Source organism: Nelumbo nucifera, chromosome 1, assembly GCF_055504915.1.
Source record: "Nelumbo nucifera cultivar China Antique chromosome 1, China Antique-T2T, whole genome shotgun sequence".
Classification (NCBI taxonomy): domain Eukaryota; kingdom Viridiplantae; phylum Streptophyta; class Magnoliopsida; order Proteales; family Nelumbonaceae; genus Nelumbo; species Nelumbo nucifera.
The window spans coordinates 32,331,481-32,343,425 of record NC_142649.1 but is presented as its reverse complement, the minus strand read 5'-3'; the positions used below and the strand labels follow the sequence as shown (position 1 = coordinate 32,343,425).

Genomic DNA, 11,945 nt, shown 5'->3' with positions numbered 1-11,945 from the left:
TTCAAGGTGAACAGTTAGATAAATTGTAGAGTGGTAATTTTGCACTTTTCACTTGTCATTTGATGAACTTTGACAGGATACCCTTGGAGGTAACTACGAAGCTCATACATTGTTCATAAAGTCAAGGAAAGTTTTAATGATTTCCTTCGAAGAATGCGCATTTGGATGTATCATCATTAGTTCCAAAACAAGGTTAGCTATTGAATTTAGGGCCCATTTAGTTTACAGGAATAGGGGTTTTGAATCAGAATCAGAATGAGTTATTCTGATTCCAATGGAATCGAAATCCCATTTTAATTCCTGCTAGAATGGCTTTTTCTTATTTGAGAAAATGGTTATTCCCTCCTCCCTTAGGAATGAAATTTCATTTCAATTTATTTCAATTTCTGTCTGATCTGAATAGATTATGGAAATAAATCATTCCAAATCTGGTTCCAAGGGATATTGATTCTGGTTTTGACTATAAATCAAACAGACCCTTAGTTGATTGGGAAATCTTTTCATATCAAAAATCAGGAAGATGAAGGAGGAAGAAAGAATTCTTAATTTGGCCAGTACAGGGGTGAATCATTGCTAGACTAACTCATATGAACAAGGATTAGCTAAATGTGATGGCTGTAGAACCAACGATAAAGTTCCACAACAGTAAAAAATGCACGGGATCCGCATCTTTCACAGTGAACCCATGAACTTATTACTAGCATGGAACATTATCATTGGTTCCACAAACAGCTGAGCAGCCATTGCATTCAGCTAATCCGAATTCGATTCATGCATACATATGCATATATGTACATGTGTGTGTATGTATGTATGTATAGAGTGGGAAATAAGAATGGCAACAGGGTGGGTTCGGGGCGGGGATTATATTCCCCATCCCCGACCCCGACCCCTAGTGGAGAAAGGAATCCCCCTTCCATCCCTGACCCCAATGGGGATGAATTCCCTATTGGAGACCCGAATCCCCGACGAACTAGAGATTGAGAGTCTGAGAGACTAAGACAGTGAGATTGAGAGTCTAGGAGAGAGAAAGAAAGAGAGAGGACCATTGCGAGAGCTGAGGTTGGCGATGAGAGAGAGTCCGAAGGGTGAGGCGACGGCAATGGCGGTTGGTGATGATGGCGAAGGTTGAAGGAAGATTAAAGAACTGAAATTCTTCTTTGAGTATCTCTTCTCTGTCCTCTGTCGAGACTTGAGTATCTCTGCCCGATGTCCAACAACGACGGGCAAATGGCAATAGTCAGCGACGACGGTCACCAATAGATGAATCGACGACGAAGGAAGACGAAGCTAGGATTCTATCAAAGACTCGAAGTCGAAAGGTTTTACTATTGAGTCATCGAGTGTTTTATTGTTTTAGTATTTTACTTTTTTTAAGTTTTAATCTTTTAAAAAATGAATAATAATTATTATTATATATAATATAATAAATTATATTATATATATAATTATATATTAATCAGGGTCGGATCAGAGCGAGAATTGCATTCCCCATCCTCGCCCCCGAATCCGATCGGGGATTCAGGGATCGCCCCATCCCCAACCCCGACCCCACCAAATAACCCCCCATATCTGACCCCGTCAGGTTGGAGAGTCTGGATACCCAATGGGAACGAGGAAAATTGCCAACCCTGGTGGGAAAGACTGGATGCTCAACTTGGGCCCATATAGGACAGGGATGGGCCTTTATTTTAGATCCAGTGTCCGGGTAGTGCCAAAGCTTGGTCATACATAATATCATGTATAATGCCTGGCCTGATACATGATCATCCCTATCTCAAAGGAAACATTTGTGTACACAAATGCTAATAAAATTTGACAAGCATCCTAATGAGAGACACTTATATCCACATCATGGATATTCAACTCACAAGTGGATTTGTTTGCATAATTCACACTTATATCCACATCATGGATATTCAACTCCCAAGAGTAGTTATCCACACCACAATTCATTATGCCAAGATTATGGAGAATGTGTAGCACAATTATCCAAAAAAAAAAACAATCCCTTAACCCCACAAAAGAGCCAAGCTTCTAGTGCCAATACAACTTCGATATTTTCTCTTTTCAAGATCTTAGCCAGGACATTTGAAGCTATAGAGAGCCACTCACCATGATTTGATATCAAGTGCGAGCTATACAAGGCTTAGTGTAGTTGAAGTTCTAACTTACCCAAGTTAAGAAAGTTGTGCTTTTAAGGAAGGCTTGGAGTTAGGGATGCAAGTTGAATACCGATTTGAAAAAATTATACAGAATCGGGCACAGGCCCTTGGGCCAGACCCATTCAAATTTTAGTAAATGCTCAGTCCAAGCCCACCCAAGTTGCATCCTACTTGGAGCCAACTCATTGAAACAAAGACTTTTCCCACCCACTCCCCCTCCTAAGCCAGAGCCAACTAGGAGACGTTTTACAGGGGCCTATCCTTGAGAGATAAGACACACCTCTCACACATCCTTCCCAGTTAACCCATACTTTATTGATACCAAATAGTCAATTATGACCAACCCCTAGCCACTGAATCCCCTCAACACTACACTAATTTCAGATTACAAATGAAAACCTTGTTTAGTAAGGTTCCTCCTTAAGATCTGGAATTTCCAAGATGCCAAAAAGTTATTTAAATCTTGTTTCTCATTGTCAAGCATTGTTTAGTGCCCTATTGGTGCTCAGGGTTTTGCCAAAGTATTGGTAGCCATTCCAAAACACCATGCTATAGCCCATAAAATCTGCCCATTCTCACCAAAGTATTGGTGCTCAGGGTTTATCCTCCATAGTTCAAGGTCTATTAAGCCCATTCTAGGAATAATATCCCTAGAGAGAAAGAGAGAGAGAGAATTGAGGTTTTAATTCTTTTCAGGTCTTTTGATTTTGAAGTTTAGTACACATGAAAGCAATTAGATTTTAAATAATCATAATACAGGCTCTCAATTTATTATTGTTTCTATGTTATTACTAAAAAGAAAATTTCATTATTGCGTAGGCATGTATTATGCCTGAATTACCTGGATGGGTTGGGCCTATATTGGAAAGAGACCCAGTTTTTATTAAACAGAGACTGATAATTGGCCCAGACCGAGCACCGACCATAGTCTTATTCCTCTGTTAAAAGTTAAAACCTTTGTGCTATGTTTGGTTTGAAGGAAAAAGTTAAAACCTTTGTGCTATGTTTGGTTTGAAGGAAAAAGTAGGGAAAGGAAAGGAAAGTTGGGGAAACCTTCACAAATCTTGTATAAATTTCCCTACCTTTCCTATCTTTTTCCTACTTTTTCTTTCAAACCAAACATAACCTTAGGGACGGAGGGTCCTACTTGGGATTTTGGGCTGGGTAGACTTGCAACCTATTTAGGAGAAGCACCAACAACAGACAAGTTTTAAAGGGATACCTGTCACAGATATGGCTGGAAGTCGGATGCCCAGTTTGAAGAATTTATACATCATCAAGCCTGAGCTTTCTTATGCCCATTATATTATTGAAACTCTGAAAGGGAGAGCTGTTTGCTATATTCATGCAAGGCAATCAACTGAGTTGAATTAGTTACCTGAAATATTTCTTGCTCTTCCACACAAATTGATCAAAAGTTCCATAAATCATGGACTAAATTGTTGTATCTTTTTTGACTACAAAGAATGAGCATCAATTTGTTACAGCTTGAGCTAACACTGGCCTAGATCTAGCTATAATTGGAACAAATTTAATCATCAGAACAAAGGATAAACAGGTTTCATATCAGGATGGAAGAAACCAAAGTTCTGCTCAACCCCAGCTGGTTTAAGATCTTCATTGAACATGGCAAACATGAATGTGTCCATGAGGTGTTCTGGCCTCCTTGGAGTACCACCCTTCGTCACATGATTGATGAGGTTCATATTGTAGGTCTGAGCATTAGCAATACTTGTACAAGGCTCATTGCCGGCGCTAGGCCAACCGCTTTCCGATATGGCGACAAGGACATCTGCTGCATCAATCTTCTCCAAGGCTGCATTGAAGGCATCAACCATGGCATCAAAGAGGTTATAGTATTTTAAGCTGCCATCCACAACAACAGGGCCCTTTGATTTGAACAATGCATAGTCCAAGGAAATATGAGTTGGATCAGAAACATAGGCAAAGTAAGGGTACACATTGATCATGAGGTGTGCTCCAGTATGGAACAAAAATGTTGCAATTTCCTTCATATAACCAGCCACCTCAGGAGTAAAGGCTCCTGCTGAGGGAGGGTAGGATCTGCCAAGAACATTAGATGGAACAGCTGTTGTGACCTTAACTCTATCCAACCCAATTGAAAGGAGAGCATTGTAAATGTTGTTCATGGCTGGAGCCACATACTGGGCATTGGGACCTGGTATCACCTCATTCCCTACTGTGATCCAACCGAATGAGACATCATTCTTATATGGGAGGACATTAGAAGCAACCCAAGAATTGGCAGCGTCTTGGCTTGACGAGAGCTGCTTCAGATCGCCATTACTCACACCTAGGGAGACTAGCAGGTTGGAACCTCTCAAGGCTTGTAGTGCTTCAGTGCTGGGATGATACAGTCTGATCATTTGAATTTCACTTCTCTGGTAGAGGCTTACTACATCCTTTGGGGATGGCAGATTATCCCCCATCATCCCATAGCAAACTCCAATCATATGGCCACCTGCAAATTTTTCAAAGTTTGGTTATCCTTTTTATTCATGTTTCAGAAACCCGGCTGGGTCAACCTGGTAGATGGGCAGGTCAGTCCAAGTGGATGGTTAAACCAGTGAACCCAATGGATCTCAATTCTCAAAGAAAATATAATAAGAAAGACTGACATAATTGTAGGTTTTGTTTATCTGTCTAATCAGATAGAGTGTCCTATTTTCTTGGAGGGCTGAACCAGCTTGTTAGGCTGTCATTCTCGTTTCATGTACAATTTGGGTTTGGTAGTATCATAGTTAGCTATTAGAGTTTAAACTTTTTCTACTAGGCTTTATTTACTTAAAAAATTGTATTTTTAGTCTCTGGAATCACATTTGAACTATGATTCAATTCAGAGGTAATGATTTGACCAACAGGAGCTGCATAATGTATATGTGGTAGAAATTGTTAAACCCATTAGGGTATAAACAAAATTTACATAAAAATCATTTGTCTCTCTGGTTCTATATCTTGAACTACAATCAGTAGACCGAATGAGAAACTAAATTAATTGAATTTCATGGACATAACAATGGTTATTCAAGCAATTAGCTATTGTTATAAATCAAGTCCAATCAGTTAAGGAAATTGTTTTCTTCTACAGAGTTAAAAAGGGAGGAGGGGTCCTAGAAATCTTATTGATCAACTGATCTTTTTTTTTTTTTTGGTTTTTGAGAAACTGGTCGACTGATCTTAACCATTCTATCTCTTCGCTGTGATGTTCTTATTCATCAAATCAAATAGGGGGAGAAGAAAATCTCAATATAAAGAATCAATCAAGTTTCAGACTTATCCAATGGTTTCTAGCTTTACTAATCAATCTACTAATCCTGATCAATGGGTTTAAACTCAATTGGCTTAAATAAAATCCAAGCTCAGAATCAAATCCTTTACATTATCTAGCACACAGAAATTCTGTACTTGAGAACAATTGTTAGGGAAAAACTGAAAAGTATGTAAGGAAAAAATCTTACTAATCAGAGGAACCTGGAGAGCAACAAGTGCCAATACTGCTTCCACAACGACCCACCGAGTCCAATTGGACCCCATGATCACTACTGCTTCTTGCCCCTTGATCAACCTATTTCACAATCAGAAGAAGAAGAAGAAAAGAAAAAGTATTATTCAACTACTCGCACATCTCCATTATATAACACTCACAAGGATACATGTAAATAGCAAGTATTGAGATTAAATTTGGTAATGTGAGCTGGTGAAGGTAATTGTGAACTTTTAGCTTTCTAAAGAAGGCATCAGAAACAATTATTGTTATTTATTGGGTTTTAGCAACAAAGGTCAAAGGTTTCTTTTCTTATTTGAAAATTGTAACGTTACATAGAGTAATTACCAAATTCGTTTGGAGACACCCCTCGACTTCCAAAGCTAATAACTACGTAAAGAAAGAGCTGCAAGCGGTATTCGAATTCAAATTCCATTTGATCCCATAAAGGGTGATCCGAATCCAATCTGTTTATAACTGGATCAAATATGGACCCATATATTTTTATCCGATCCAATATAATCTCATTTGATTCGATTTAAATATATACTAGTGGACCCGTGAGATGTATGAAAAATCCCGATATTCAATATGATAATGAAAAGAAATGTAATCAATTACATAAATCGCTCTGGGGTAGGGTTGTAATCGGATGGATCAAATTACATCCACATCAACATCTCGTTGTGAAACCTTGGAGTTGAAAATGGTTAGGAATTTGGGTTAGATTTGGATTTAATTTTTATCCATTTATTGTGTTTAAAATGACAAAAAAAAAATTAAAAATTTTAAAAACTAATTATTTTTAACTTATACATGAATAATATCTAAGGATTTTTGGACTGCAATCCTCCTCAAAAATCTGATTTGCACCCCTTTCTAACCTACTAGTAGCCTCTCCCCTTATAAACCGCATCCTACCCGTGAATCCGGCATAAATCTACAAGCAAGATTTTAGTCCATCCCCAGAAATCCTAGCTCCACCTAGGAGTGGACTGAACGGTAAAATCCCCTAATATCTATAAGGAAAAAACTATAAAGATGAAAAGATATGACACTAGAAGAGCCCAAAAAGACCAATGTCCAAAGTCCAATATGATGACAAGATATTTAAAAGATATAAACTTTAGATCATAAAGAGCAACAATAGATCAACCTAAGTGAACAATAACGATAAAATAATTTAATTGTTGTAGAAGAACAGTAAAACAATATTAAAATTATTTGTATTACAATAGAAATTAATAATTATTAATTAGATTTATTAAGGTAATTTAGGTTCAAATGGCCCTTCTTTTAACCACTTTGAACCCAAACCAACAATCAAAACCATTGACCTCTAATCCCACCAACCCCTAATGACCTTTTATGTGTGGAAAGAAAGTATCAAAAATTAGTATATATTCACTAAAAATTATCACAAAATTAATAAAATATCCAAAAAAATTAATAAATAACCTTAAATCTTCAAATAATAACCAAAATAAGTTACCAATTTTTACCATTAATTATCATTAGTAATAAAAATTATCCTAAAACAGTACAACTTTCCGGCACAAATTATCATAAAATAGTAAAATTCCATAAAATACAATAGATTACTAAAATATACCAGTAAATTGTCATATATTAAGTATAACAAATTAGTACATATTTACCAAGACTTATCATAAAATAGTAGAAATTTTCAAAAATAGTAAAAATGTCCAAAACTTTTTTATATTTTTCTTTTGGGGAAAATGATGTAAAATTCATATTTCCTTTGATCCTTTAGTCATCAAAGTAAATATTGAATTTTCCCATACATCGCCTAGCTAATACTGTCCAGCATAGCGTACGTAAAACCTGTTAACTGATATGGCTTTCATGGTTTTGACCTTGAATGGTAGAATAGCCAAAAGGATTGACCTGATGAGCTCCCTTCACTTATGCTACCATTCTCAAATATTTAATTAAGATAAGGCGTAGATGGGCGTCCATGCCATGGGCAGAGGTTTTAGACCATTCATCTCATCATAGATTCTAATATGCCATACCACATGTCAAATACGGTCAAGCATATGTTCCGGTATCGAGATTACATGTAAAACATGGGTCAATGAAAATAGGCTAGACAAAACTGAAGGGATGAGAGATCCATCCTATGGACGCCCAAAGATTGCGGAATAAGGGGCGAATTTCAAAAATTTTATCTCTCCCTTCAACTGGGAATCGTATTCCCTATTTAGAAAATCATATTTTCAAGGATCAATCTTGAACCATAAACTGAACCAGATCTGAACCAAAAGGAGTGGGAGAGGATAATACCTGATACAGAGAAATACTATCTCCCAATGGAGGTGTTCACGCCCAAGGAATGATCCAAAATCAGCTCCCACTGAAGATGGCGCAGTGAAGGATGGAGCAGAATCAGCAATGTTCTTCAAAAGAACTTGACCCTTCGCAAGAATCAACTGGACGGCTTGTGAGTACAGTTCCAATCAATCTTTTCCCAAAAGATTGAAATCAAGATCCAATCTTGATTGCTCCCAAGAACTGGAGATCGAACTGAAGGAATGGCAATGGCAGGAAGGTGGCGGCAGAAGAGAATTCGCAGTATGCAGGAAATCTCTTAATCTCTCTTTCTTAAAGAGAAGAATGCTATTGATGTTGTTGTGTCCTTCAAGGCTGCCGCCCCCTTCCCCTTTTATAATCTTAAAAGGATCAGCTCCTAATCAGATTAGGAGTTGCTAATCCAAATCATATTTGGGTTAGAAGTCCCTTAGTGATAAGGGATAATCCTTATCTTATCTGCAGATCAGATCAGCAGTCTCCTAATCTAATTAGGAGGTTTCCATATCTAAATCTTATTTAGATCTTGGACTCTCTGAGTGGATAGGGTCTAAGCCCAATCCTTTTAGCTGACCCACTTCAGAATTCGCCCCCTTTAGATGACTGATCAAATCAGCCCAGTTCGAAATGGGCTTAAGGCCCATTAAGGTTATGTACTCAAAAAACCTTCCAAATTGCTGCCCAGTTGGGCTTCCTTGTATGGCGTGGGACCCAAGCATTGATCTACACATCAGCCACATGGGTTCAGCCCAGCCTTTGTTACAAGGCCTGGCCGAATGCACTGCTGAAGACAGTGTACCCCCTGAAACCCATCAAATGAGCTCTGTGGGCCCAACACTTATACTAAGTGGTCCCTGGGCCAAGCCACCTTGTAACACCCAGGGACTGTGGGCAGATGCAAGATTAGCCCATCAGGCATTATCCTCAATGGTCTTACACTTAACCTCTCAGCCCATAATGATCATACACTGCCCGACAAGAGAGGACCTCTCCCTCGGCTGCAAGGAACAGTGTTGCACTCTCCACTCATATGGATCCCGGGAATTAAAACCTTCTTGCAAACATTTTAGAAACCATATATATATTTTTATATCTTATATAAAATATATTTTGCAAAACAAATCTCAACGGTTGAAATCGGCTACCGGCAGTCTTGGTTTCCATCAGTGAGAGTGCATCCCCGATCATTACCTTTGTCCGACAAAGGGGCTGATCCTGTCACTATGATCACCCACTCAGATGAATTCTCGGACTGTCCCAACATACCCAGGTTTTGACCCCCGCTAAAGATCTCACTGATTGGTACATCAAAGATAGCCCAATCCGACACCTAGTGCAGTATCATAATCGAGTCTAGGGGTCGGGTGTAACTTTCCAGTTTTGCCTATCAATCTCCAAGGTCCAGGGCAATACTGGAAATCTGGTCCAGTTCAAAGATTCAATTAATCCTACACTGTATGTGCCTAGGGTCTCACCCTGGCAGCTGAGACAAGCCACCCCAACCGACTTGGTGGCACTACAGTGTCAGCCTTGTCAGGATAGGTCTCCCCAGACCGACCCACTGGCTGTGAACATTCTAAACTAACACGAGTCTCATTAAGTGTCCAGTTTAAGGGTATTACACAGAAACATACCAAGGGAACATGAATCAAATATGTATCTTTATTCATTTACAATAAACTCATAAAGTACATCATTCTGATTGAAGCTAAGGGCATACAAAACTGTCTAACAAAAACCTGTTTGTTTTTGGTATTCTTTGCCCACTTAGGGCCTGTTTTGTAAGTCTTTTTGAAAAGATTTTCTCGTAGCTCTGACAGTTAATAGATGTATTGAGCTTTTGATATAAGATCTACGCAGCCCAAAGACCGTTTGGTAGACGTACATTTTTTCATACATCGTTTCGGGTCTTTTCGATTCATTTGGAATTTCCTGAAATCAGCCCAAAATGGACTTCCAGCATCTTTTTGGCGCCTTGTCTTTTGACAGTGAGATCTTCCGTGTGCCAAACGGGAATAGACCGACTTTCGGTCTTCCCAGCTTGTAAGCAGCCAAAAGACCGCGCGGAAAGACATGACAAATGGGGCCTTAGTAAAAATGGGTATCATTAAATTTTGGTGTATGTCTTCCCTTTCCTCTTTCTTTCCTATTTCCCTTAATTTCTTATTCTTCTTCCCTTACTTCTTACTTTAGAATTGAACATTACATCAAAGCTGTCAAATGCATCAAACCAGCTTAGTTCCTAGCATGGAACAAAGAAAGGTGAAGCACATAGAGACAAAGTTCACAACATTGCTATATGAAGAAAGTAAGCTGCTAAGGCCATGTTTGGGAGTGCTTATGTTAAAAATAAGTATTTATAAGTACTTAAAAATAAGCACTTATTTGAATAAGTGCTTATTTGTATTTGAATAAGCACTTAAATAAACACTTGTGACTATTTTACCCTTCGTTTTCTTTCAAAATTTCAAAATATACCCGCTTTTCTCTCTCTCTCTCTCTCTTTGAGGGCAAGAGAAATAAAATTCAGAAGTCTTCTTGAAAAGACAAAAACAAACAGCTATAGACTGACCTGTTTTCCCCTTCCTATCCTACACCCTCCCGAAGTCCTAATCTCCGCTGGCTTCATTCCGTCTCCCCGTCACTCAGTTCTTGGTGACCTAGGGTTTTTAGAAGCAATGAGGAAGGGAGGATCTCTATGTGAGAGCGTCGTGAACAAGATCTTGCTAACCTACGCCTACGTGGGGATATGGATCTTCCTCAGCTTCACTATCATCGTCTACAACAAGTACATACTCGACAAGAAGCTCTACAACTAGACCTTCCCCATCTCCCTCACCATGATCCACATGGCCTTCTGCTCCTCCCTCGCTTTCCTCCTTGTTCGCGTCTTCAAGCTCGTCGAGCCCATCTCAATGTCCCGCGATCTCTACATCTCCTCCTCCATCCTCTAGCTCCATCAGAGCTCTATTTTCCCTTAGCCTCAGGTCTCTAACTCCGCCTACATTTACTTTTCTATTTCCTTCATTCAAATGCTCAAGGCCCTCATGCCCGTCGCCACCTATTACATTGGTGTCCTCCTCAAGAAGGACAATTTCAAGTCTGAAACCATGGCCAACATGGTTTCCATCTCCGTTTCAGTTGGTGTCGCAGTTGCCGCTTACGGTGAAGCCCGCTTCGACAGATGGGGCGTAATTCTCTAGCTTGGTGGGTCCCACGATTTCTTCTAAGGCATCGTCTTTTATCACCATATCTGGGATGAGGAGCTCGTCGTCTTCATCGTCCTCTACCATTTCTTCCCCGTCATCTTCTCGTCTCTCCTACCTTATCGGTTGTAGGAGCTCGTCTTCCATGGAGGTGGTTAACGGGGTCGTTGACGAGAGGCCACTTCCTGAAGTTGCAGAAGAAGCACAAGACGGTGACAATTAGAACTTCCTCGCCATGGCTGCACTCTTGCTTGTTGTCCAAGTCTTGATGACCGGAGAAGAAGAAGAAGACGATGTCTCTAAATGGAAATAGTTTTGGTAGGAAAAAAAAAAAAAATCCGAGGAGTGCTTATTGTTTAAGCACTTAAAAAAAAAAAAAAAATCCAAGGAGTGCTTACTTTCGTGCTTATTTCCCAAATATCAATAAGTGCTTAATCGTGTGTGGTCCCAATCTAAATAAGCACTTATTTTTAAACACTCCCAAACTAAAAATAAGCACTTATTTTTAAACACTCCCAAACATAACCTAAGAGTAAAAGACCTCAATACCATAAAAATTATAGGTAACAATAAAGAATATTCTTCAGATAGTGAATGTGACAACCATGGTTTTAAAAACGAATCAGAAACAGAATCAGTCAGGGGACCGATTTCTGGTTAAGCGGTTCAACCGTTTGGGTCGAATGGTTTGACTAGTGATGTCATAAATAAATTTAAAATAAAAAAAAATATTTATAA

General features: G+C 39.0%; 1 protein-coding gene across 1 annotated transcript; it reads right to left on the bottom strand.

Moving 5' to 3' along the window:
- Window positions 1–3,670: 3,670 nt before the first annotated feature.
- LOC104589663 (glucan endo-1,3-beta-glucosidase-like) lies at window positions 3,671–11,294 on the bottom strand. Its single transcript, XM_010248057.2, has 4 exons — window positions 11,166–11,294; window positions 10,190–10,243; window positions 5,658–5,751; window positions 3,671–4,647 (listed from the first exon to the last, which is right to left on the bottom strand). Exons 1-4 carry the CDS (start codon window positions 11,292–11,294, stop codon window positions 3,704–3,706), a joined length of 1,221 nt encoding a protein of 406 aa, XP_010246359.2. The 3' UTR covers window positions 3,671–3,703.
- Window positions 11,295–11,945: the final 651 nt, after the last annotated feature.